We start from the raw sequence: 25810 nt of genomic DNA, 5'->3' as shown, positions 1-25810 counted from the left end.
GAGCAGCCAGGACTCAAACCGGAGCCCATGTGGGATGGTGGCGCCACAGGTGGAGGCCTTAACCTACTACGCCACAGCACGGGCCCCCAGATAAGTAAATATTAAGAGTCCAAGTTCTTTCACAAGACCTACAAAGCCATCTCTCCCTGCTCCCTAAACTCTGGTTCCTTGAAGGCCAGACTCCCCGTGCGTCTCCCTGCACCACCCTCCACCAGCCCCCAGGTCCTCCATGACCAAGTGCCGGCTGCCTCCGTGACAGCACGCCTGTCGTGAGACCCCCGCTCTTGGCACAGACCTGCTCAAGTGTGTGGCGAGGACCCAGTTCCGGGCTCCCCCGGGGTGCTCGGTGCTTCCCGTCAGCCTGAACGGAAGCAGCTGTGACCTGTGCCCCTCACGCCCACACAGCTCCGTGCGCCCTGCTCCCCTAGGGGCTGAGGCCGACTGCCTGGGGCTTAGAGGTCGCCAGAGGGAACCCAGACGCGGGCCTTGCCCTCCGTTGTCGTCTGGGGGAAGGTACTCAGTTCCGCGAGCCCGTTCCCCTGGGTCATGCGCTGGTGCTGCCTGTTGGCGCTGAAGAAGTGCGTGTGGGCAGCGGAGCCTGGCCCTGCCCAGTCTTCCAGGCTGGTTTCACGGGAATGCTGTTGGCCCCTGGGGGCTCCGTTCTCCAGCAAATAATGGACAGAGAGCAGCCGTTTCCAAATGACGGGCCACTGCAGGTCTAAGCATCGTCAGGGGGCAGGCACTTGGCACGGATGCCAGTGCCCCACGTCCCTCCCGCCTCCACTCCCGGTTCCGGCTCCCTGTTAGTGCAGGGGACGACGCCCCAGTACCTACGTCCCTGCCACCATGTGAGACTCCGGTTAACTTCCCACTCCCAGCTTCTGTCTGGCTCAGCCCCAGCTGTTGCAGGCATTTGGGAAATAAACTCAGTGGATGAATCTCCCTTTCTCGCTCTGCCTCTCAAATAAATATTAAAAAAAAAAAAAAAAAAAAAAAAAAAAAAAGGGAATCCAGGGCCCAGGGTTGTGACACAGAGGGTAAAGTCCTGGCCTGTGATGCTGGCATCCCATATGGATGCCGGTTCAAGTCCCGGCTGTTCCACTTCCAATCCAGCTCCCTGCTAATGGCCTGGGGAAGCAGCAGATGGCCCAAGTGTTTGGCCCTTGCCACCCATGTGGGAGGCCCGGATGAAGCTGCAGGCATCAGTCTGCCCAGCCCTGGCTGTTGTGACCATCTGGGGAATGAACCATCGGATGGAAGGTTGATTATCTCTCCGCCCCACCCTGCCTCTATAATTTTTTTTTTTTTTTGACAGGCAGAGTGGACAGTGAGAGACAGAGAGACAGAGAGAAAGGTCTTCCTTTGGCTGCCGCGGCCGGTGCGCTGCAGCCGGCGCACCGTGCTGATCCGAAGGCAGGAGCCAGGTGCTTCTCCTGGTCTCCCATGGGGTGCAGGGCCCAAGCACTCGGGCCATCCTCCACTGCCCTCCCGGGCCACAGCAGAGAGCTGGCCTGGAAGAGGGGCAACCGGGACAGAATCCGGCGCCCCGACCGGGACTAGAACCCGGTGTGCCGGCGCCGCAAGGCGGAGGATTAGCCTAGTGAGCCACGGCGCCGGCCCCTATAACTCTTTCAAATAAATCTAAAAAAAGAATCCAGTCATTAAAAATCTATCAATTTAATGGATCCAAAACCTACGCCGTAAGTCACTGGTGAGTAGGACCCCTGTTATAGCCGTTCCGAGGAGCAGACGGGGGCGCGGGGCGCGCTCAGCCCCTCCTCCTCTGCGCATGCGTGGTTTCCTCTCGGCTGGGAGGAGAAAGCGCTCGCGGCCGAGGCCGCTTTAGGAGGTGACGGGGTCAGCTGAGACCCTGCGTCCCGGGTGCTGCCCCTCCCGCTGGCCCGGCACACCACCCACACGTGGAGGACGGCAGGGCTGCAGGCGGCCGCCGCCTGGAGAGCGCGGCTCCTGCGGCCCAGCCCTGCTGTCCCCACTGCCCAGCGCCCACCAGAGCGGAGAGGCTGTCACAGTGGCCTCGGGCGGTGAACAGCACAGAGGGGCCCCGCCCCGTCCCCTCGCGGACTCTGGTGGAGAGAAAAGACAAGAAGACAGCTGAGCTGGTCGTACCGTGGGCAGTGCTGGGAGACGGGACTTGGCACAAGCCGAGGGCGCCGCGGCGGCGCCCTCCAGGAGGCCAGGAGACCCCATCTCAGCAGAGGGGGCAGAGGCCCGGGCCTGGGACCCCGCGCGGTCTGCCGTGGGGGAGAGGAGGCCCCGGGGGCCGCGTGGGAGCCGCGGGTGCTCACTGCGCTCACGGCCGCCGTCCGCGCCGGGCAGCCGTGGGGCAGGAGGGCCGGAGCTGTGAGCTGTGTCCTGACGCTGACGCGCCCACGCCCACGCCCACGCCCACGGCGGCCCAGGAGGAGTCGTAAGGAGGCCCGGCGCCTCCTCTGGAGCCCGCGGGAGCGGCTGTCAGGCTGAATGGGAGGTCAGGTTGTACGAAGCCTTCTTCAGGGTCTCCAGGAAGAACTGCTCGTTCTCCAGGAAGTCGCGGTCCTGAGGAGATGGGGGGGAGCGGTCGGGGGGAGGATAAGTGTTCAGGGGGGATGGGCGGTCGGGGGGGATGAGTGTGGTGGTGGGGGATGAGCGGTCCGGGGGGATGAGTGGTCAGGGGGGGATGAGCGGTCGGGGGGGTGAGCGGTCCGGGGGGATGAGTGGTCAGGGGGGGATGAGCGGTCGGGGGGGATGAGTGGTCAGGGGGGGATGAGTGGTCAGGGGGGATGAGTGGTCGGGGGGGATGAGTGGTCAGGGGGATGGGTGGTCTGGGGGGATGAGTGTGGTAGTGGGGGATGAGCAGTCGGGGGGATGAGGGGGGGATGGGCGGTCGGGGAGGGGATGAGCGGTCGGGGGGGACGAGTGGGGGGGGATGAGCGGTCAGGGGGATGAGTGATGGGGGGTGATGAGCAGTGGCGGGGGATGAGTGGGGGGGGATGGGCGGTCGGGGGGGTGAGCGGTCGGGGGGGGATGAATGGTCGGGGGGGATGAGTGGTTAGGGGGATGGGTGGTCTGGGGGGATGAGCAGTCGGGGGGATGGGGGGATGGGCGGTCGGGGGGATGAGTGATGGGGGGGTGATGAGCAGTGGCGGGGGATGAGTGGGGGGGATGGGCGGTCGGGGAGGGGATGAGCGGTCGGTGGGGGGGGATAAGCGATCGGGGGGATGAGCGGTCGGCGGGGGGATGAGCGGTCGGCTGGGGGATGAGTGGTCAGGGGGATGAGTGGTCAGGGGGATGAGCGGTCAGGGGGATGAGCGGTGGGGGGTGGAATGAGCAGTCGGGGGATGAGCGGTCAGGCCTCTGTGAGCCGACAGAGCCGGGCCCCTGGACACTGCGGAGCCAGCCCTCACCCGGGCAGCTCCTCCCCACTTGCTGCCCGGCTCTGGGAAGGTGTGGGTGGGGACCTGAAAGGGCCCGGCTCTGGGTGAGACCCTGTGACTTCCTGTCAGCCTCAGTGCCTCGCCTGCAAACTGGACCAAAAATCTTCCCCTGTGGGCTCTGGGAGCACCAGGCCTCTGGGACCGAGCTCAGAGGCAGCGCTCCTGTGACAGCTGTCAGGGCTAGCACAGGTGACGGCCGGGAGGAGGGGTCTCACTTGGCTCTGAGCAATCTGCGTGAGGACTGTTCTTGCCCGGAGCCGGGGTCAGCCCTCTGCCCGGCCCAGCGTGCGCCCTGCCGCGTCGGCCTTGTGCTGGAGGGACTCTGGTCACCGTCACGTCGGCGGACACCCACCTGCTCGGCCGTGTATCTCAGCAGCACCAGCCTGGCGTAGAGCTGGGTGGGGTCCGGGCTGGCAGGGGGCTGGCTGCAGCCAGGGGTGACGGTGGCGGGAGCCGCAAGAGCTGAAATGGCCAAGAAGGACGGCAGGGGCTGGTGTCACAGCTGCACCCCGGGGCCACTCACACTCGCCAGTCGTGGAAGCTGGACAAGTGCTCGGGGCACCTGGCGCCATCTGAAAAGTCTCTGCAAAACGCTCCTGTCGCACAAACCACTTCCGGGCACTGTCCCAGGGAAAGATCCAGCAAGGGCAGAGGTGCGGGAGGAAGGTCCCACCCTGGTGCCGCTGACCGTGGGGACCACGCAGCCTGGGAATGGGACCGGGAACGTGTCCCACGTGTGCACGCTGGGGAAGAAACCAAAGTATAAAACCACACGGGGCCGGCGCTGTGGCGCAGTGGGTTAAGCTGTTGCCCATGATGCCAGCACCTCATGTGGGCGCCTGTTCAAGTCCCGGCTGGTCCACTTCCGATTCGGCTCCCTGGTAATGGCCTGGGAAAACAGCAGAGGATGGCCCAGGTGTTCGGGCCCCTGCACCCACGTGGGAGACGCTGAAGGAGCTCCTGGCTCCTGGCTTCAGCCTGGCCCAGCCCGGCTGTCAGGGGCATTTGGGGAGTGAGCCCGCAGATGGTCTCTGTTTCTCCTCTCTCTGTAACTCTGACTCTCAGATAAGTTCTTTTTAAAGAATTTCTGTCTGTCTCTCCCACTCTGTTGACTGCCCTTCAAATGAATGAATTCTGGAAACGCACACACACGTGACTTTAAAGAGAGGTCCTGAGGCCGCCCTTCCTCCCGGGCCACTTACCACTCGGGCGGGGGGCTGCTGGGCCCTGGGCCCCGGGGCTCAGCCTCGCAAGGCTGGAGGGGAGATCCTGCTGGATCCGGTCCAGCCGCAGCCTCTGCTGGGCCAAGTTCAGATGTTCCTGTGCCGTCCCCAGAGAGGCGAGTCAGCCGCGGGGGCGGGGGCGCGGGCTGAGCCAGGGCGGGGCGGGGGGGAGCAGGGGCTCGGGCTGAGCCAGGGCGGGGGGTGGGGGGGGAGCAGGGGCTCGGGCTGAGCCAGGGTGGGCGCGCCGGCAGGGGCGGTGGGGGGGGCAGGGGCGCGGGCTGAGCCGGGGTGAGGGCGCGGGTGCGGGCGGGGGCGGGCAGGGGCGCGGGCGCGCGGGTGGGGTGGGGGGACAGGGGCGCGGGCTGAGGCAGGGCGGCCTTGCCTGGTGCATGCGCTGTTCTTGCTGCCGCAACTGCTCCTGCTGCTGCTGCACCACCTGCAGCCGGGCCTGCTGCGCCGACTGCACCTGCCGGGCCTCGCGCAGCGCCCGCTCGCCCTCCTCATACTTGGCGGAGGCCACCTGCAGGAAGGCCGCTGGGTCAGGGCTGGCCGGGCGGGGTGACGGCCGGCCCGGCGCCCCGCGGCACACCTGGCTCATGCTCTCCACCTCCTCGGCGCGCAGGCGCAGGCGCAGGGCGGCGGCCTGGACCTTCTCCTTCTCCAGCTGCAGCTCCTGCCGCTCCCGCTCCACCGCTGCCCGCGCGGCCGCCAGCTGCTCCTCCTGGGCCCGCAGCTCACTGGCCTTGATCTTCAGCTCCGCCTGCTCCTAAAGATGGCAGAAGCTTTGCCGCATCTGCCTTCAGGGGCTGCACCAGGCCTGGGCGGGGCCCCGGGGCCTCCTTTGCCCGCCCTGCCTCTGCGAGGCGTGGTGGGGTCGGGGGCAGCTGTCTGACCGGGGCAGGCTCGGCTCTGAACGGCAGCTTCCTGAGGCCCAAGGCCTGCGTCTGCACAGGGGCCGGGTGTGGACCGTGCACAGCAAAGCGCCTCGCACTCGTGCTGCCTCCCCCCTGCAGGCTCCAGGCCCTACCTTGGCCAGGCTGAGGAGGCTGCCCTCCCGCTGGGTGTCGGCCTGCAGCGCCCGCTCCACCTCGCGCTCGGCTCGCTCCTTACTCAGCTTCTGCTGGGTGAAGAAGTCCGCCCACTCGGCCACCAGGCGCCGCTGCTCCTCAGCACACTTTCTCATGGCGGCTTTCTGCTCCTCCAGCAGGGCGGTCTGCGCGTGGGGCAGGGGCGTGAGCTGAGTGTCGCTGGGCGCTGGGGGTCAGGGCGGAGGGTGGGGCCGCGCTCACCTTGGCTCTGTCCAGCTCCCCCCTCTCCATGGCCATCTGCTGCACCATGACCTTCCTCTGCTCCTCCAGGGCGCGCTGCGTGGACTCCACCTTGGACTGCTCGGCGTTCACCCGCCACCGCTCCTGCAGGGCCCAGGCTAAGAGTGGCTCCCAGCCCCGGAGACAGGCCTGGCTGCTCTCCAGCACACCTCCTTCCCCAAGACAAAACGGGGGCTACCTGCCAGGACCCGGCTCCTGCGGGTGGGGCTGAGGAGGCGCCAGGGGGCGCCAGCCCAGCCCTCAGGTCTCCTAACCAGCGGCTCGGGAGGGCCACAGGACAGCAACCTCCTGTCCCCAAATCATTAGCTGCCACAGCGCTGTGCCTGCTGTCGCCCACAGCCAAGGCGGCCAGGAACACCAGAGGGCGCAGTGCTGTGCTGGGGACCTGGGGCCACGCAGCAGCAGGGCAGCAGCAGGACGGCGCCTGGCCTGAGGCCTGAGGCCGCAGCCAGCAGGTGCACATCGAAGCTGGTACGGCAGCTACCTGGTGCGCGGCGGGGCCCGCATTACGTCCAGTAGTGGCTTCTGTGGCTAGTGGTCGTTTTCATTTCTTACTATTTCCTGTATTTTGCTTTTTTAAATGAAATGTATCATAACCAAATACAAAGAAAGGAAGAGTATTTTTTTTTTTTTTTTGACAGGCAGAGTGGACAGTGAGAGAGAGAGACAGAGAGAAAGGTCTTCTTTTGCCGTTGGTTCACCCTCCAATGGCCGCCGCGGCCGGTGCGCTGCGGCCGGCGCACCGCGCTGATCCGATGGCAGGAGCCAGGAGCCAGGTGCTTTTCCTGGTCTCCCATGGGGTGCAGGGCCCAAGCACCTGGGCCATCCTCCACTGCACTCCCTGGCCACAGCAGAGGGCTGGCCTGGAAGAGGGGCAACCGGGACAGAATCCGGCGCCCCGACCGGGACTAGAACCCGGTGTGCCGGCGCCGCTAGGCGGAGGATTAGCCTAGTGAGCCGCGGCGCCGGCCCAGGAAGAGTATTATTTAAGGACAGATGAAGGCAGCAGGGAGTCCAGACTGGTGTTTGCTGGGCCAGGGCCACAGGTGCCAGCTTATGTGACGGGAGGTGCAGCTGACCGGGGCGCTGGGCAGCCTGAGCTGCATGGCCCAGGGCCTCGCGGTGGGGCCGTGGCCAGGCGGCTCCTGTGTGCTCAGCTGGGCGTGCCGAGACCATGCAGGGGCTGGGAAGATGCGGAGGCAGGAGGCGGCGGGATTCCGAGGCAACACTGGCCGTGGCCGTGGGATGGCTGCAGAGGTGTGAGGGGCCGGGCTCACCTGCTCCAGGAGCCGGCTCTGCTCGCTCAGGCGCGCCTCCATCTTCCCGATGACCTCCTGGAGCTGGCTGCGCTCCTCCTCCATGTCCCGCTGCTGCCGGCCCAGCTGCTCCTGCAGTGCTGGGGGCCCACAGGGTGCTCAGTGCCCCCCTCCCCCGACTCAGGACGCCCAGTTGCTGTGCCTGGAGGGCAGGTTACCTCGAAGCTGCTCGTCCCGCTGCCGGGCGCCCAGCTCCCGCTCCTGCGCGGCGGTGAGGTGCGAGGCCTCCACGCGGGAGGACAGCTCGCTCAGGCTGCTGGAGAACCTCTCCATCTGCTCGATGACGCCGTTCAGGGACCTGGGAGAGCAGCGGGTCACTGGGGGGGGCCTCAGCCCCGGCCCCGCGGGAGGTGGCTGCGGCGGCGCGCACCGTGTGTAGGAGGTGGCCCCGGCGGCACGCAGCGCGTGCGGGGGGTGGCCCCGGCGGCACGCACCGCGTGTGGGAGTTGGCCGCGGTGGCACGCACCGCGTGCGGGGGGGGTGGCCGCGGCGGCACGCAGCGCGTGCGGGGGAGTGACCGCGGCAGCACGCACCGCGTGTGGGAGGTGGCACTGGTGACGGCGTCGATCTCCCGCTCCTTCAGCAGCTTCAGCCGCTGCAGCTGCTCCTCGTGGTCCTTGCGCATTTCCCGGATGGACATCCTGAGGGGGTGCATGGGGGGAGCCAAGGGTCGGGAGCAGGACCCCGGGGATGGATGGCCACCGTGGCAGCCCCCCATGGAAGGAACATGCCTTGGAGCGGTTCCGGCGCCCAGGGCCTCTCCAGCTCCTCCTCGGGGCCCCTGCCTCAGTTTCCCCAGCTTCTCTGTCTCATCTGTCTCGGCGCTTCAGCGCCACGTGCACCCAGCGACTCCCTCTCTTGTGCAGCCAGGGAAAGAACCCCGCACCCTCTGGGGCCGGCGGCGGCTGTGGGCACCCAGGGGCTTCTCTTGCCTGCTCAGCCAGATGCAGCCGACGGGCCACCGAGCACAGGGCGAGCCTTTCCCAAGCTGGACGGCGTCGCCAGGGAGGGGCGGCCGCGCGCTGGGAACAGTCCCGGCCCCGCCCGTGCGGCCCCACAGCGCTCACCGCTGCAGCTCCCGGAGCCGCTCCACCTCCTGCTCCTTCTCCTGCACGGCGGCGGCCAGGCGCTGCTGGTGCTGGGCCGTGAGCTCGGCGCGGGCCTGCTCGGCCTCCTGGCGGTGCGACAGGAGCTGGGCCGACAGCTCCTCGTTCTCTCTCCGGAGCCGCTCCTCCCGCTGCTGGTAGGACGTCTCCAGCATCTTGACACGGCCCCTGCCAACAGAACGCCACCTGAAGGGCCTCCCGGGACCCTCGGAGAGGACGTGAGGCCGGGAGCGGGGCCGTGCCGTGCGCACCTGTGCGCGCCCTCGATGAGCTCCAGGTCTGCCTGGTGCCGCTGCTGCAGGCCCTCCAGCAGCAGCTTGTGCTGGGTCCGCTCCAGCTCCAGCTTCCGCACCTGGAGAGAGAGCGGGTCCCTCGCACCTGTGTCTCCTGGGGAGGCCTCCGCCCACTGCCCCTGCCTCGCGGCCCTCACCTGCGCCTCCAGCTCTGCCAGCCGGGCCTGGCTCTGCAGCAGCTCAGCCTGGAGCTGGGTGGGGCCGCCCTGAGGCTGCACGTGGGCCGCCAGGAGCTGCTGTTGGTATTCTGCGCCCAGGAGCACGCTCCGAGCCAGGGACTCTGGGAGCAAGGGCTGCAGGAAGGGTAGAGAGGTGTGCCTGTCAGGAAGGGACGGTGTGCGGCTGGGCTCAGCTCCCGCCCAGCCCTGCCCCTGCACAAGGCCTTGGAGGGTCACGGTCGCTGCGGCTGAGTGGTCAGCAGTGCATTCCCCTCTTAGGTCTGATCAGGAAAACACGCCCCCCTTCCCCTCCCCAGGGCGGTCTCCAGCTTCCGAGAGAAACAGCCAGGGCCCAGAGGCTCAGCTGTGACAGAAGCTTCCGTCGGGCCACATGGGACACGCACCTGGCTCCTGCAAGCTGCCCCTCACCACTGTGTCCTGGGCCCAGGTGTCAGAGGTGACAGCCACCGGGGAAAGTTACAGGAGCAGGGGGAGGGGACGGCAGGGTGGAGGAGGCTTTCCTGACGGATCAGGGACTCCGCCAGCCCCCAGCCCGCTCCTGACGGGGCTGCCTGTCCAGGTCTGCCTGGGAGTGGTGTGAGATTAAATGTCCCGGAAAGTGCTGGTGGGGGACACTGCGGGAGCTGGCTGATGTCACCCTGCACATGGCCGACCAGGAAGCCAGGTCCGACAGCCGCGCTGCCTCTGAGCGCAGGATTGCTCCCTGGGCCCCAGACCCACCTGCACGGGCAGAGAGAGTCCTGCGGGTTCCTGGGAGTTCGGGAAGACACCCGCAGGCCCTGGAACAGCAGGGCAGGGAATGAGCAGCAGCCCTAAGGTGCCCAGGGCCACTCATCCGCAGGGTTCCCCGGACGGCTCAAAGCGCCTCCTCCTCCCCGGGGCTACACCCCCAAACAAAGCAGAAAACAAACTGTACCAGGGAGCTCTCCGGAGGCTGCTCCCCTTTTCGGGTCACCTGCTGGCAGGGCCGAGGGAGCCTGGCTCCGAGCCACAGGGGACCTGAGGACACAGGGAGAGGCGGGTGAGCCATGGCGCTCTGTCGGGACGTGGAGAGGGGACCAGGAGGAGGAGGCTCCAGGTGCAAGGTGCGCAGGGAAGGCAGGCGCCGGGGGCTCACTAAGGGAAGGCGGGCGCCGGGTGTTCACTAAGGGAAGGCGGGCGCCGGGTGTTCACTAAGGGAAGGCGGGCGCCGGGGGTTCACTGAGGTTAGGCGGGCGCCGGGTGTTCACTGAGGTTAGGCGGGCGCCAGGGGCTCACTAAGGGAAGGCGGGCACCGGGGGTTCACCGAGGTTAGGCGGGCGCCGGGGGTTCACTAAGGGAAGGCGGGCGCCGGGGGTTCACTGAGGGAAGGCGGGCACCGGGTGTTCACTGAGGGAAGGCGGGCGCCGGGGGTTCACTGAGGGAAGGTGGGCGCCGGGGGTTCACTGAGGGAAGGCAGGCGCCGGGGGTTCACTGAGGGAAGGCAGGCGCCGGGGGCTCACTGAGGGAAGGCGGGCGCCGGGGGTTCGCTAAGGGAAGGCGGGCGCCGGGGGTTCGCTAAGGGAAGGCGGGCGCCGGGGGTTCACTGAGGGAAGGCGGGCGCCGGGGGTTCACTGAGGGAAGGCAGGCACCAGGAATTCGCTAAGCCTGCAGGCCCCACTGCTGCCCCAGGAGAAGGGGCTTGGCCCCGGACAGCTGTCTCATCAGTCGTGCTGGTACAGGGTGAACGCCACACACCCAGGCCGTGGCGGGGGCCCAGCACAGCCGCCCCACTGTCACACTCACGCTGTGCCTCGGCTGTGCACGGACGCTGCTACATCAGGCTTGGCGGCTGGCGTTTCTTGTGCTGCTCCCGAGGTCCCGCCAGCAGCTCCTTGCTCCACCCCTTGAGTGCTGGGGACAGCTTGGCTAGGAGAGTGAGCGTCCGGGTTAGGCGGGATGGAGATGGCCTGGGCGGGCTCCTGCCTGGATCCAGTTCCTGCCTGCACTCAGCCCTCCTCTGGTCCCACCACCTGGTCAGAGGCTACTGTCCTCCCAGCCTGAGCTCCTGGGATCTGCGGGCGGCCCTTCCCTGCCAGCATGCACTGTGCTCCAGAAAACAGACGCTGTCCAAGGACTGAGCAGAGATGTCACGTACACTGAGTTCAAGCTCAGAGCCTCGTGGTCGTCCACTCTTCCCTCAGCTCTAGGTTAGGCTCTCCCTGGTCTCACCACACCCAGGGGCCCTTGGGACTCCTCTCTGGCCTCTTCTTCCCACCTCCCTTCCTGGCTGCCGGGCAGTGGGGGGAGTAGGCTCTTTTCTTTTGGTCTCAGCTTTCCCTTGGGCCTCAGGTCAAGGTCAAAGCTTCCTTCCTCACATCACATCCGTCCAGCACCGGGAGATATCCTGGGGCTGCACAAAACCCCTTTCTCTGGACTCTCCAGCCTTGCCAGACCCTCTCTCTGCCTGCCTCAGTGGTCACACATGACCCGGCCCACTGGGTCCCCATCCTGTGGCTTCCCGCAGAGCTGCTTCTTGGCACTGTGCGTCCCCTCACACTCCACGAGCTCAGGGAAACCTCCACGCACACCTCGGGTCGGCAGACGCACCAGGGCTGTCAGCCTGAGGGAGCTGCGGGCCTGGCCCTGCCCAGGGTCGGAGGAAGCAGCTGCCCTCACCACAGTCAAGTATGCGTCTCAGCAGCCCCCGCTCCCTCGTGACTGCGTCTGGGCAGAGCCAGGAGCGCTGGCGTCCCCCGGGCATGGCCAGGATTCCTGACCGAGGTGGGATGGGCAGGGCTCGCCCTCAAGGCCCTGCACGGTCCTTCCTCCACGACGCCGGCCCCCAAGCCCGCACCTGTCAGGAGGGAGATGAACGGCCCTCGTCTCGGAGCGCAGGCCCCTGCCGGCCCCAGCTCGCTCCTCTTTAGCCAGGGCTTGAGACTTCTTCCGAGACAAGGCGTGGGTCAGCCAGTCCTCCTCCTCGGATGCCCCCAGCTTGGAGGCCTGGCTGGCTTTGGCAGTGCACATGGTACGCTCGGCAGGCGGCTCTGCCCCCAAGGACGGCAGCCCAGCAGAGCCCGAGTGCTGCTTTGGAGGGGGCACTGAGGGGGCGGACAGCACAGAGCCTCCCTGCTGGGTCTCTCGGGGGGGAGGAGGGGGGGAAAGGTCCAAGTCATCGTCCTTGAGGCCCAGCCAGTCGGCGCCTCCTTTCCTGCTGTGGACGGGGCTGGAAGCTGCCAGAGGGCTCTGCTTGGAGCTCGGTTCTCCCTTGGTGTCTGCGCTGCCTTCTGCTAAGAACCTACTTCAAGACAGAGAGGCAGGTGTGAGGCGGGGAGGCAGCCAGCCCCAACCCCTGCGCTGGGGACTGCTGGGCCTGCGGCAAGGAGTCCGTGACGACTGAACTCGCTGTTGCAGGCGGGCGGGGTGTGCCGTCGGGACTGCCCTGCAGGTCCAGGAGCAGGCCTGGAGAAGCCATCACGAAGGCCGGTGGTCTTGCCGGCCCTTACAAGGTGCCGTCCCCACGGAGGCCGAGCAACAACCCAGCCTTCCCGGAAGAGGCGCCCACCTTCTCTTCCAAGGAAACCAGGAGGGAGGCCAGCAGGCCGGGGTGGAATCTGAGATCGGGCCCCAGGGGAACCATCTCAAGCCCTCTGGACTGGGCAGCCTCCCTCCCTCACAGAGCCTAGTGCCTCTTGCCCCGGGGTCTCCCACACAAGGCTGCAGGGTGCAACGGGTGCAGGCCACAGGGGTCTGCTTTCCCAGCGGCCAAGCTGCTTACCTGACCGACTGCCGACGGGACTGCCGGCCCTCCGCGGAGGCCACGGTGGGCTGGTAGGCACCAAAGGTGAGGTCCTCATCGCCCCAGGAATCTTCTCTGTCTGTGAATTAAGGAGCCCATGACCATGATCGCGAGGCGGGGGAAGTACAGCTCGCATGGCTGCAGCCCACATGTGAGACAGCGGAAGTGAAGCTGCTTTGCGGGAAGCAAGACCACCAGGCGCCAGCCCTGGCCTGGGTCCCGGGACCCCTCAGGGCCAGGCCCAGTGACTGTCCGTGTTCTCAACAGGCGGCCCGCTGGCTGACGTGAGGAACGTGTGCCCCAGGCAGCGTTTCTCAAACCGCCAGCTGCTTGCTACCTGTTGCGGGGTCAAGAAACCAGCTTAAAGAGTCACAGCTAGCGGCTTTGCAAATCAAACAGCAAGTACATCAAGCTGAACTGGCTGAGCTAAGTCCCACGGTCATGTGTCACTCAGCAAGGGGACAGTCTGAGCAGCACATGGCTGGGGCGGGTGTCTGGCCCAGTGGCTGATACGCATCCCACGTCAGGGAGCCCGGGTCTGAGTCCTGGCTCTGCTCCCGATACCAGCTTCCGGCAAGGCACTCCCTAGGAGACAACAAGTGGCTGCTCCAGTACCCGGGTCCCTGCGGCCAATGGGGGTGGGGGGAGACCCGCATGGAGCTTTCTCTCTTTCCAATAAAAATGAAAATAAAAATTTACAAGAAGAAATGCAGTCAGGGGATGTGGTCACTGTGCAAACATCCTACGGCGTGCGTATCAGAGTCCGCCAGCGATATACTCTGCGGGACAGGGTGTGGATGCATTTCTTTTCTTTGCTTTTAATATATTTATTTGAAAGGCAGAGTGACAGAAAGAAAGAAAGAGATTTCCCACCCACTGGTTCACTCTCCAAATGCCCCCAATAGCCAGGGCTGGCCAGGCCAAAGCCAGGATCCTGAAACTCCACCCAGGTCTCCCATGTGGGTGGCAGGGACCCAAGTACTTGGGCCACCCTCTGTTGCCTCCCAGAGTGTGCATGAGCAGGAAGCTGCCTCACAGGCAGAGCTGGGAGTCAAACCAGGCATTCAGATACGGGGTCTGGGCTGGCATCCCGCCTGCGGTGCTGGCATCCCCTATGGTCACTGGTTTGTGTCCTGGCCGCTCCTCTTCCAATCCAGCTCTCTGCTAATGCACACGGAGAAGCAGCAGAGGATGGCCCAAGTGCTTGGGCCCTGCACCCACATGGGAGACCTGGAAGAAGCTCCTGGCTCCTGGCTTCAAAGGGGCCCAGCTCCAGCCACTGCAGCCACCTGAGGAGTGAACCAGCTGAGAGAAGACCTGAAGACCTCTCTCTCTGTCTCTCCCTCTCTGTCTGTAACTCTGCCTCTCAAATAAATACATAAAATCTATAAAAAAAAAAAAAAAAAAGAGAAGAAGATAGGCGATGCAGGCTTCCTGAGTGGCACCTAACTGCTGTGCCATGACACCTGCCTGTGGCAGAACCTTGTGCCACTCTGGCTGTTAGAAATGTGTAACGGGCCGGCACCGTGGCTCACTTGGTTAATCCTCCACCTTCGGCGCCGGTATCCCATATGGGGGCGGGTTCTAATCCCGGTTGCTCCTCTTCCAGTCCAGCTCTCTGCTGTGGCCTGGGAGGGCAGTGGAGGTTGGCCCAGTGTTTGGGTCCCTGCACCCGCCTGGGAGACTGGGAGGAAGCACCTGGCTCCTGATCGGCATAGCTCCAGCTGTGGCAGCCACTTGAGGGGTGAACCAATGGAAGGAAGACCTTTCTCTCTCTCTCTCTATCTCTGTCAAATAATAATAATAAAAAGTGCACGACAGTGTGTGTGAGAGGAGGTAAAGCTCACTTCTTACTACGAGCTGTGCTGAAAACCTGGTGGCGTGCTCTCTCCTCCCCACCTGGCCCCACCCGTGCCCCTCTTCCTCAGGGGGACCAAGCAGCACCGCAGCCTTTCACAGCTCCCACGGCCCACTGCGGCCTCCTGGCTTCCTCACCCTGCGGCCTCTGGTACTTCTTGTCCAGCTTGAACTCCCTGTGCTCTCCGGTCCCTGGGCGAGTCAGGAGGCTGGCGGCTGTGCCGCGCGCCAGCAGCTCATCCAGCTTGGAGCGAGCCGGGCGGGGCCCTCCCCTGCAGGACGAACACCAGGCAGGAGCTTGGGACTGAGGGCTCTCAGGGGCCCACGCCACCCCCACCCTTGTGGTCTGCCCTGGACCTGAAGCAGCAGCCTGGCCAGGGACCCTCAGCTCCTAAGGGTCCTTACTGGTCTCCCATCTGCCTCTTCTCTGCCCTGGGGCTGTCTCCAAAGCCCAGAGCGGCCATGAGGTCGTCCCCCTCGTCAAATGGCAATTCTTCTTTCTTTCGGACGGGGGTGTCCCCGGGAGTCAGGGGGATGGAGGGGCCTAGAAGACAGAGCCCAGGGCCCAGTGCCCTCAGCTGTGACTGGAACGGACGGCAGGGGGTGGTTTCTGCATGCAGGAGGGGCAGCAGCACCGTGGCTGACCCCCTCGGCCCACGTCCCACCACCCGACCCCAGACCCACGGCCCCTGCCCCGGGAGGTCTCGGCTGTGTGCCCTCGGGACGTGCAGCAAGCCCGCTGCCCCCACCTTGCCCTCTGTGGGTGCCGGGGCTCTTGCCGGAAGCTGCTTTACTCTCTGTCCTGGGGGCCTTCTTGGCGACCTCCTCCTCGTCGTTGGAGAGAAGTCCTGCCATCGGGTCTTCCGAGTCTCCGGTCAGAAGGAAGGAGAGGTTGGACTGCAGCGCGTGGCTCCGTGGGGCCAGGCATCGCCCGAGTCATCCCATAAAGAAGCCACCTGGCGTCTGCAGGGTGGGCCCACGGAAGTGGACTGGCGGGGGGGGGGGGGGGGGGGCAGGCACCCCAGGCCTGCTCGGCTGCCCCAGCTCAGCCACGGCCTCCTGACTGCTGGCGGCGTGGCCTTCTGGAGGTGGCCTTTCCCGCGCTTTATGAGACGTCCGGCTCAACGCCTGGCTTCAGAGTCCTCGTCCTAAATCCCAAACACCTTGGCCAGCACAAGGTAACCAGCACTCCCAGCATCCACGGAGCTACACCCGGGCACCAGCTCTCTGCTTCCCCTCTGCTACACAGGGCGAGGAGGCCCCGGGAAGCAGCGAGCATTACCCAGGCTGCTTCTCTCTCTAAAGCAGTGTCCCGCAGCTCCACAGGGGCTCCGGTACCTTCCGAGGGAAACCTCCCGTGCTGGTGTCCAAAGCTGCTGGGAGCTGGCCTCCTGGTGGGAGCGGTGTCCCCTGCAGGAAGAACGAGAAGGCACACTTGTGGGCTGGGGCTCTCGGGACCCACACCACCGCTGGGGCCCTGGGATGGCGTGCACTGCGTCTTGGGCAGCTCATGGCCACAGACACAGTGTGGGAGGGTCTACACCTCCCCAGTTCTCACGGGGCCCCTGGCAGGGAAGTGTGTGTGTGAGGAGCCACCTCCTGCCCCTCACCCCGCATCACTGCAGACGGGGTTGGCAGGCTACCAAAAACTTTACTATTTTAGCTCAGAAAGCTTTTCCAGGGGTGGCCCATGCTAGACTGGGGGACCAGAGCAGCTGAGAGAGGGGGAGAGGGCCCATGTGCCCCCACCACGCACACCCACAGTGCGCAGAGCAGCCTGGCCTCTGCAGCCCAGGCCGGGACCCGCAGGGTGTGCAAGCTCCCTTCTCAGCATCCCCAAGTATCCCCGGCAGATTCAGAACACCCTTCCCAATTCACCTCTCTCACTAGCTGCCAACTTGTCCACAGGTTTGGGGTTACCAGGAGACGTTTCTTTCCCAGAACCCTTTGCAGCTGTCCTGCCAGGGGCTGGGTGAGACTTCTTCAGACCCAAGAAGTCGGCATCCATTTGCTCCAGGTCCTGGAACACGGGCGGAGGCTGCAGTCAGAGAGGGGCAGGGCTGCCGCCCGCACCCGGGAGCAGAGCTGAGAGCCGAGGACGCTGAGAAAACGGTGACTCCGGAAAGAACACAGAAGCCCAGGCGAGAGAGTGGGGCGGGGGCTCTGCCCTGGTTCTGGAAGGACAGACATCACCGCCCAGCGAGGGAGCAGGCACCGCCGCCTCAGAGCCCCACAGGGCTGCAGCCTCAGCCCAGGCTTCACGGAGAAACGCATGAAGCAGGAGGGCCAAGGAGCTGAGGGCAGAGGGTGCTGCCCTGGGCCGAGCCACACGGGGGCTGGCTGAGGGTGCCCTGGGCCGAGCCACACGGGGTCTGGCCGAGGGGCGCCCTGGGCCGAGCCACACGGGGGCTGGCCGAGGGCGCCCTGGGCCGAGCCACACGGGGGCTGGCCGAGGGTGCCCTGGGCCGAGCCACACGGGGGCTGGCCGAGGGTGCCCTGGGCCGAGCCACATGGGGGCTGTGATTCTGCTGAGTATCCGGCATTTATGTCCTACGATCCAGTGCAAAGATTAATTAGCTCTGGGCTTCACCTGATGAGAAGACGGCTGGACCAGAGGGCACTTGGCAAGGAGCGGGCAGAGAAACAGAGAAAGGTCAGGGCAGACATTCGAACAGTCTGCCCCCGGCCCGAGGTGGAGGAGATGGGGAGGGCCAGTCAGATGGGTCCTGGGCTGCAGGGACGGCCCCTCTCCGGAGGCCAGGAGAACCGGTTAGACCCAGAGGGGCAAGGGGAAAAGCTCCCGCGCGAGCTCCCATCTTGCACAAGGAAGCTCAGAGCCACAAACAGAGACAGAGACACGAGACAGCGTGCAGCCGCGGAGTGAGCCCGCAGCCCTCCTCCCAGCCTCCACCCCAGCTCCCAGGACCCGAGGCTGTGGCTCTACCTCCCTTACCTGGAGCAAGGCCTCCGGGTCAGCATCTGAGACCTCCGACACCTAACTCCACGGGAGGGCGAGGGCACAGGTCAGTCATGGACAGCAATGCTCAGGGCTTGGCCCCCGGCACCCTGCTCCTGTGCGTGCACACGGCCCGACGGGGGCAGCGCTGTGCCCATGGGGCATAAACAGGAGGGTGCCTTTGTCCCCCCCTCAGGATTTGGCTGTTGTCTGAAGCCAAACCTGCCCTGGGACAAAGAGCCAGAAAGGGCTGCCACTTCCTGTTGCTCCCGCCTGGAGAAACACTGTCATCACAGAACCCGAATCAGGCCACTCCCCCCGCGACCAGAAGTCTCTGGGGTTTGTTACCCTGGGCTGACGGCGGCTCAGGCTCTACTTGCCAGCTCACGGTGCTGATGGGAGGAAGGGCGTGGCTTTGGCAGCCCTTGTGTTTTGCTTATTGGACCGAATTGATGGGGATTTCTTTTTTGAAAACTATTTTCTTGTTTGAGAGAAAGAGAGCCCTGATTCTCTCCTCAAATGCCCACAGCTGAGCCAAGACAAAGCCGGAAGCCGGGAGCTCAGTCCAGGTCTCCCATGTGGGTGGAAGGACCCAACTACTCGAGCCAGGACTGCTGCCTCCCAGGTCTGCACTGGCAGGAGACGGGGCAGGACCGGACCCGGGCACTGTGTTGTGGGACGGCGGCTTGTTGACCTCTAGGCTTCAGCTCCTCTGTGAGTGGCCACACCCTTGGTGGCCACACCGACGCCACTGCTCCTCGGTATAAACCAGCAGGCTGCGGACCGGAGAACGGGCCAGGCTCACCTCGGCGTCAGCTTCTGCCAGGACTTCCCTGGGGCCGAAGACGTCGTCGTCTCCCAGGAGGGACCTGCAAAAGCGTGGCAGCGGTGCTGGGCGCCAGATGACTCTAGGGAGGAGTGGCCCAGAGTACAGGTGGACCTGCACAAGGCCCTTGGGGAGGACAGAGCAGCTGAAGTGAATGTCACAGGCCGCCATGCAGGGACTGCCAACGTCTTAGAGTAATGCAGCCCCTTTAAAAACAGCTACAAACGAACTGCTCCAGCCACAACGCAGGGGGAGGGTGGAGCGGTCACAGAGCCCCTCCGTGTGTCCCACTGTCAGGAGAGACCCCCAAGAACGCACACAATTGGAAAATCACCCACCCAGGCCGAGCCTCTTGAGGACAAGGAACCGAGGCCCAGGAATGGCCAAGGCCACATCTGAGTGACAGCCCTAGGACCAGGAGCCAGGGCTTTGACCTCCGGTTCGTATCTGTATCTATTTCCCCAGACTTGTTCAGTACCAGGGCAGGGGTGCGGGAAGGGGGTGGAAACCACTGACATTCAATGGCACAGCCAAGCGGGACGCCAAGAGCACGGGGGCTGGGAGGGTCACAGGTGCCCCAGCCCGTCGGATCCGGTGCTTACTTTGCTCCGGTCTTGGAGGGGAGCCCCCGAGATGCACCCACGGTGTCTCCGGCACGCGAAGCTCGATTAACAGGCGTCTCAGGAAGCATCTCTGGCAAAAAAAAAAAAAAAAAGACAACAGAAATGCCGTGACGCCGTGATGCTGTGGCTCTGCTGGGGAGGACGGCGAGTCCCCACCAGCTGTCTCCAACCTGAATCAGGTGGCGGTAGATCTGCAAAGCGGAATTCAACCCTCAGTGCCAACCAGAGGCAAAGGAGGAGCCCAACCCACCCACAGCCCATGCACACGCAGCGGGCCGAGGGCAGGCCGGGGCACAAGGGCTTTGTGGGTTCTCTTGGCCATGTCGGGGAAACCGAGTCCTCCCGTCCCTGAGGGAGACTGTGTGGTCCTGTTGCAGACACGGGCGTCCTCTGCTCACAGCCAGCGAGGGCAGCAGAGCCTGGGCCCCTGCACCCGTGAGGGAGACCAGGATGGAGCTCCTGGCTCCTGGCTTCAGCCTGGCCCAGACCCGGCTGTCGCAGGCCTTGGGGGAGTGAACCAGTGGACAGAGAAGCTCCCTCTGTCTCCCTACCTTCCTTTCTCTGTCACTCTGTCTTCCAAATAAATAAATCTTACAAAAAGACGGAAAATAAGCATTGGCGCGGATGTGGAAACACTGGGATTCTCTGGCATCGCTGGGGGAATGGAAGGTGGCACGGCTGGTGTGAGAAAGCGTGGCAGCTCCTCACAGTGTCAGACAGAGCCGCCACGTGAGCCGGCAGCTCCTCGGTCCATGCAGAAGGCGCCCGTCTACACAGACCTGTGCACGGATGTGCACAACAGCATTGCTCCTCAGGGCCAAAATGCGGAGGCAGCTCAGATAAACACCCGCCAGCTGATGAATGGGTGAACAAAACGGCCCATCCGCACAAGGGGTATTATCCAGCTAAATGGGTACATGCCACAGGGCACCGAGTGAAAGCCAGACGGAAGGGAGGCCAGCTGGGGCAGGAGACCATCTCCTGTCGAATTCCGGGACAGGCAAATCCACAGAGTAAGTGGTTGCCTGCATGCTGGCAGGGGGGAGGGCGACTGCCTGGTCATGGGGACGGGCCTCTCACAGGTGAAGACAATGCCCTGGAGCTCGGCGGGGGTGACCGCTGAACAACCTTATGAATATTCTAAAAGCCCCCGCATGGCACACTAAGAGTGAATTTCATAGTATGTGAATTACACGTCAATTAAAACAAAGCCAAACCTGGGGGCCAACGTCACAGCACAGCAGGCTAAGTGGCTGCTTGCAATGGTTGGAGCGCTGCTCTGCTTCCCATCCAGCTCCCTGCTGTGGCCTGGGAAGGCAGCAGAAGACGGCCCAAGTGCTTGGGCCCCTGCACCCGTGTGGGAGACCCGGATGGAACTCCTGGCTCTGCCCTGGCCCACCGCTGGCTTTCACAGCCACCTGGGGAGTGAACCGGAAGGTGGGAGATCTGTCTCCGACTCTCCTTCCCTCTGCTGTTCTGCCTTTCAAATACATAAATAAATACACCTTTTCAAGAAAAATAAAACAATATAAAACCCAGGGAACTGTGGGGGAGGGGCACTTACTGTCATCCCCCAGAAGGTCACTGAGGACATCATCAATGGAGCCTGGAACAGAAGGGGGGACACGGTAACTTCAGGAGGAAGAAAAGTGACCCTGAACACATCCCAGCCCCGGATCAACCCCAGGGCCTCAGCCGCCGCAGATGCGGGAACTCAGGCCAAGCTCTCCCTCTGCTGGCCGCAGACGCGGGGCCTTGTGGAAACACCTGAGGCAGACATCTGAAGTGACCTTCTCAAAGAACTACGACAGGACGGGTTTCCTTTCTGCCTGCCTCCCCCGACAGACTTGCACAGAATCAGCCCTTCAGACTCAACGAAGCCCGTGTGGTTGTTTGGGAAGAGCATCCAAGATCTCTTTCATGCCGCGGCCTCCCTGCACCCTTCCGGCTGAGCCCCCGGTCTAAGCGCTGCCCCCCACCCCCGCCATGAAGGAGGCGCAGCCCTAAGCACAGAGCCGAGTCAGTCCTCCCGTCCAGCCTCAGCATCTGCACTGCCCTGCATCCCAACCACGTACAAGCCCAGTGCGGACTTTTTTTCTAAAACCCCACCTCATTTATTTCTCAATTCTTCTGCAGGACCAATGAGGTGGCATATGGGGGGACCCTAGGAAGGTCAAGGCTGCCTGGGGAATTATGGGAAAAACAGCAAGACTTGTACCCAGCACTTTAAACACAGACATGGATAAACTGCTTTTGGACCCAATGTGTAGGGGGGTGAACACATGTGAAGGTACTTCAGAAAGGTTGTGGAGGAGGCCTTTGCCACTCGGGCACCCCCTCCCACACTGGGGTGTCTGGGGTTGACTTCCTCCTCTGCTTCCAGTCCAGCTTCCTGCGAGCGCACCTGGGAGGCAGCAGGTGATGGTCCAAGTCCGTGGGTCCCCGCCTCCTCCCTCCAGCCCCACTGTGAGACAGGGATGGAGCTCCTGGCTCCGGCTTCAGCCTGGCCCAGCCCTTACTGTTGGGGGCACCTGCGGAGTGAAGCGGGGGATGGAAGATGGGGCGCCCTTCTATCCTGACCCCGTGTCACTCTGCCTTTCAAACAAATCTTCTAAAAAAGTTTGTGGAAAGTGGAATTTATTAAAACATAAGCTTATGTTGGTGCAAAGAATCCTGGAGTCCATGCATAGTTTTTTGTAAGCACCCCCCATGCACTTCTTGAAGAACCTTCATCGTATTTGGTTAAGGCTGCTTTTCCCTCCTTCCACTTACCTTTCAATCCTTTCTTGGCTTTTGGTGCCTAAAATGGGACAAGCAAATCACATTAACAAATTCAAACAGGGAACACGTGTTCAAACTGGAAATGTGCAGTGCGTGGTTCTGCCTTTTGCCAAGTCACCAGGAGCACCAACGGCATTTAGAGACAGATCTTTACGCTCTTCCTATTCAGAGCAGGGGGACAGTCCCCACTGGGTGCAGCGCGCCTGTGTCGGGGCAGAAATCTCTCCGCCTCCCTGACTCCCAGAGGCCTCACTCCCAGCGAGGGCGCCCTGTGCCAGGAAGTGTTTTCTTCCACTCCCAAGTCCTTGGTTCCTGATGCCAGCGACGGGAAACTCTTCTAGCCGGACATTCAGACTCTTGGGAGAACGCTTGCGCAGGGCTTATCCATGCTCTTGCCTTCACTCCTCTCCAGAGTCGGGAAGAATTAGCCCATGTGTGTGAAAGGGGCCCTGCATTTTACAAAGTCCTGTCCCTACCCTGGTAACTTCCTGGGTGGTCCCAGCCTCCCCCCATGAAACTCCTCTCTGCCCAGCCTAACACTGGGTGTCCAGGAGTCAGTGCGCAGAGAAAGCCCGGGCAGAAGCGGAGCCCAGGCCCCGACCCGCCAGCTGGATGTAGACTGGGCACTATCAGAGGCGCCGTCCACTCCCACGGGAGCACTACCGCGCTGACCCGTGCCACCTTGCTTCCTGCTGCTCTCTCACATCTGAAGACAAGAACCTCTGCTCCCAACACCTCTGCCAGCAGAACCACACCCTGGTGGCGGCCATGCGGTCCCCAAAGCAGTTCCCGCAGGCAGGATCTTCCGGTCACAGAGTTCTGGCCGGGAGGGTTTGCTTGTGACTTCTACACGCTGCCGGGCACCCACTGCTGCTCAGCGGGGGACGCTGGCACACTCCGCAGTGGGGCAGTGTCCACGTCTCCACAGCTAACCCTGCATCCCACCTACCATCTCGAGGCTCTGGGGGCTGCCTGCAGCTCCTCGTAGCAACGTAGTGTTCACTTGAAGTCTGCCCACCTCAGGCTCATCCTCCCTGATGAAGAAAATTAAAGCGTTTGCTCAAAAAGGATGTAGATTTAGAAGCTGGTGCTGAGACGCAACAGGGTAAGCTGCTGTGATGCTGGCAACCCACACGGGCGCCAGTTCAAGTCCCGCCAGCTCTACTTCCAATCCAGCTCTTGCTATGGCCGAGGAAAGCAGGGGAAGATGGCCCAAGTCTTTGGGCCCCTGTGCCCACACGGGAGACCTGGATGAAGCTCCTGGCTCCTAGATTCCACCAGGCCTAGCCCTGGTCATTGCGGCCATCTGGGGAATGAACCTGCGGATGGAAGAGCTCCTTTTCTGTAACTCTGCCTTTCAAATAAGTAAATCTTTAAAAAATTTATGTAGGCCGGCGCCGCGGCTCACTAGGCTAATCCTCCGCCTAGCGGCGCCAGCACACCGGGTTCTAGTCCCGGTCGGGGCGCTGGATTCTGTCCTGGTTGCCCCTCTTCCAGGCCAGCCCTCTGCTGTGGCCAGGGAGTGCAGTGGAGGATGGTCCAGGTGCTTGGGCCCTGCACCCCATGGGAGACCAGGATAAGTACCTGGCTCCTGCCATCGGATCAGCGCGGTGCACCGGCTGCGGCGGCCATTGGAGGGTGAACCAACAGCAAAGGAAGACCTTTCTCTCTGTCTCTCTCTCACTGTCCACTCTGCCTGTCCCAAAAAAATAAAATAAAATAAAATATAAAAAAATGTATGTAGCTTTAGGGGCTGATGCTGTGGCACAATGGGTTAAGCCATAGTCTGCAGTGCCCGCATCCCATGTGGGCACTGGTTCAAGTCCCGGCAGTTCTTCTTCCGATCCAGCTCCCTGCTACCATGCCTGGGAAAGCAGCAAAAGATGGCTTGGTCCCCTGCACCCACTTGGGAGACCCAGAAGCAGCTCCTGGCTCCTGACTTTGGCCTGGCCCAGCCCTGGCCACTGCTGCCATTTGGGGAGTGAACCAGCGGATGGAAAATCTCTCTCTCTGCTTCTGTCGCTGTGTAACTCTGCCTTTCAAATGCATACATAATTTTTAAAAAATTACAGAAAAGTGATGTAGCTCTGCCAGTGCGTGCGCCCAGGGGTCATCAGAGCCTCCCTCTTTAACACCGTGAGAAGCGAAGCTGCTGGCCGATGCACCGGGCTCCCCCTGGCCTCCCCACCCCTTGGATAAAGCTCACGGCCGTCACCTTCTAGGCTGGGAGGGCTAAGTGCGAGGCGCCCACTTCAGGAAGGAGGTGGCCGCCCCCAGGGCGACACCGTGGGCTCCGGCTCCCCCGCACGCGGCTCTCACGGGCCGGGAGGATCCCCCTGCACACGGCTCCTGCAGAGAGCAGCCTGCCTCAGCTCGGCTCTCTGCCTCCCCTCCCCTCCCCTCGCCGCCAGAACCCACCTGGGCGAGCCCCGGAGGAAAGCGGTCGCAGGGGGCCCTCCCTACGCTTCGTGCTGGCCTGTCCTGGAGGAGACAAGTTCCCCTGGGGTTACCATCGAGCCCGCCCCGGACGCTCGACTTTCTCTGCAATGGCAGCGTCCCCCTCCACGCGTCCAGACGCCCCCTCTGGGTCCCCGACCCTGCCGCCCACGCCGCGCGAACTCGCGACAAAGGCCCACAGGGCAACACCGCCTCTACTCAGCCCCGCGCCCGGCAACTCTGAGATCCCGAGCCCGCCCCAAGCCAGGGTCCTTCCCAGGCCCGCCTTCCGCCGCCAGGCTCCGCGCCCCTCCCCCGGCCCCGAAACCCCTCGTTACGCGCCACTGCCCTCGGAGGCGAGGCCGCGGGGGCCCGTGCCAGCCATAGCGGCGGGTCTCAACTCCCCTCGGCCGGCCCCCGGGGCCACCCCGCCCGCTTCCGGGCCCTGCTCTCGTCCGGCATCCCAGAGAGGTGAGCGCGAGGCATCCTGGGAGTTGTAGTGAGGCACTCCGCCACCGGCCGGAGCCAAAAAGCAGGGCCCTCCGGGAGGAACTACATTTCCCAGGGTGCTTCGCAGCGGCCTTCATTCGGGCCGGGCCTCGGTCCCTGGCTGGGAGGAGCGTTGCTAGGCGCTGTCAACGCCACCAGGGACGAGGACTCCGGACTGAGACGCTCCCGCTGCACTGCAGGGCACTGGGCTGAAGACGGAACTCTTAAAAAATAAAGATTTTTTAGGGGGGGCCGGCGCTGTGGCGTAGCTGGTAAAGCCGCCGCCTGAAGCGCCGGCATCCCATATGGGCGCCGGTTCGAGTCCTGGCTGCTCCACTTCTGATCCAGCTCTCTATGGCCTGGGAAAGCAGAAGAAGATGGCCCAAGTGCTTGGCCCCTGCTCCCTTGTAGGAGACCCGGCGGAAGCTCCTGGCTTTGGATCAGCTCAGCTCTAGAGTGAACCAGCAGAATGGAAGACCTCTCTGTCTCTTTCAAGTAAATAAATAGGAATTATTTTTTACTTGCAAAGTGGAGGGACCTTCCATCCGTTGGCTCACACTCAAGTGTCGGGACAGCCGGACAGCCGGAGCCAGGAACTCAGAGGGTCTCCCAGGTGGGCGACAGGGACATGTGTGCTTGAGCCATCACCGGCTACCATCCAGACACACAGGAAACTGGAATTGGAAACGGAGGAGCCAGGAGGCACCTACCGGGCATCCCAGCTGCCCCCTGAGCCCCACGCTGTCACCCAACAAAAAAATACTCAACACTTTTTCTTGTGTGTGCTCATTATGGGTTTTATTAAGGGTTACAGTCAATTTCACAAAGCAAAGAACAGTTAGTGGTTTGCTTACCCACAGGCCATGCGGGGTCACGCTGTCCAGCCAGGATTCACAAGCGCTGGCCCCTCCCACGTCCTCGAACTCCCACCCCCATCCCCACCCCCACCGGACATGTCTAGCCAGGGTAACACCACATGCAAAATTGCATCTTCCAGGTAGGAACCAAACCAACCACAAATTACATATCCCAAAGAATGCAAGTCATTCAGGAGGAGCCACGGGAATTGCAAATAAAATGATTACCAAGTAGTCATTAGTCTGTGTGAGATCACACATGCGCTGCCTAAAAATAAGTCAACTGTATTGTAGCGAAACTACTTATTGTAGTTCAGGATTCTTAAATCAATCCTAATTTCCCGCG

The 25810-nt window shown here is 63.4% G+C and overlaps 1 protein-coding gene across 11 annotated transcripts; it reads right to left on the bottom strand.

Moving 5' to 3' along the window:
- Window positions 1-1658: 1658 nt before the first annotated feature.
- Window positions 1659-24720, bottom strand: FBF1 (Fas binding factor 1). 11 transcript variants are annotated; one of them, XM_070060283.1, is made up of 33 exons: window positions 24467-24601; window positions 24101-24163; window positions 23898-24031; window positions 22632-22716; window positions 21674-21701; window positions 21306-21432; window positions 20466-20507; window positions 18881-18971; window positions 18258-18321; window positions 17450-17491; window positions 16375-16516; window positions 15835-15906; window positions 15246-15365; window positions 14902-15040; window positions 14635-14768; window positions 12619-12718; window positions 11695-12141; window positions 10644-10766; window positions 9796-9878; window positions 9600-9658; window positions 8838-8993; window positions 8659-8759; window positions 8369-8575; window positions 7736-7942; window positions 7460-7599; window positions 7263-7381; window positions 5947-6069; window positions 5685-5870; window positions 5247-5423; window positions 5040-5177; window positions 4637-4754; window positions 3787-3896; window positions 1659-2556 (listed from the first exon to the last, which is right to left on the bottom strand). In XM_070060283.1, exons 8-33 carry the CDS (start codon window positions 18967-18969, stop codon window positions 2473-2475), a joined length of 3480 nt encoding a protein of 1159 aa, XP_069916384.1. In that variant the 5' UTR covers window positions 18970-18971; window positions 20466-20507; window positions 21306-21432; window positions 21674-21701; window positions 22632-22716; window positions 23898-24031; window positions 24101-24163; window positions 24467-24601; the 3' UTR covers window positions 1659-2472. The 11 variants fall into 11 exon arrangements, with proteins under 11 accessions (XP_069916384.1, XP_069916381.1, XP_069916383.1 ...); XM_070060280.1 differs by lacking the exon at window positions 21306-21432; XM_070060282.1 differs by lacking the exon at window positions 23898-24031.
- Window positions 24721-25810: the final 1090 nt, after the last annotated feature.

The sequence above is a fragment of the Oryctolagus cuniculus genome, chromosome 17 (assembly GCF_964237555.1).
Source record: "Oryctolagus cuniculus chromosome 17, mOryCun1.1, whole genome shotgun sequence".
NCBI lineage: Eukaryota > Metazoa > Chordata > Mammalia > Lagomorpha > Leporidae > Oryctolagus > Oryctolagus cuniculus.
The sequence above is the reverse complement of the archived record's forward strand: the minus strand, read 5'-3'. Positions and strand labels throughout refer to the sequence as shown.

What these genes read in the sequence shown, in the direction of transcription:
- FBF1 (XM_070060275.1), bottom strand. Translation starts at nt 24,705, where the DNA reads ATGAAGGCCGCTGCGAAGCACCCTGGGAAATGTAGTTCCTCCCGGAGG. An exon ending in CGGCACCCACAGAGGGCAAG is followed by an intron (nt 15,041 to 15,245) that starts GTGGGGGCAGCG and finishes TCTGTCTTCTAG; the next exon opens with GCCCCTCCATCCCCCTGACT. An exon ending in AGGTGGAGAGCATGAGCCAG is followed by an intron (nt 5,178 to 5,246) that starts GTGTGCCGCGGG and finishes GCCTTCCTGCAG; the next exon opens with GTGGCCTCCGCCAAGTATGA.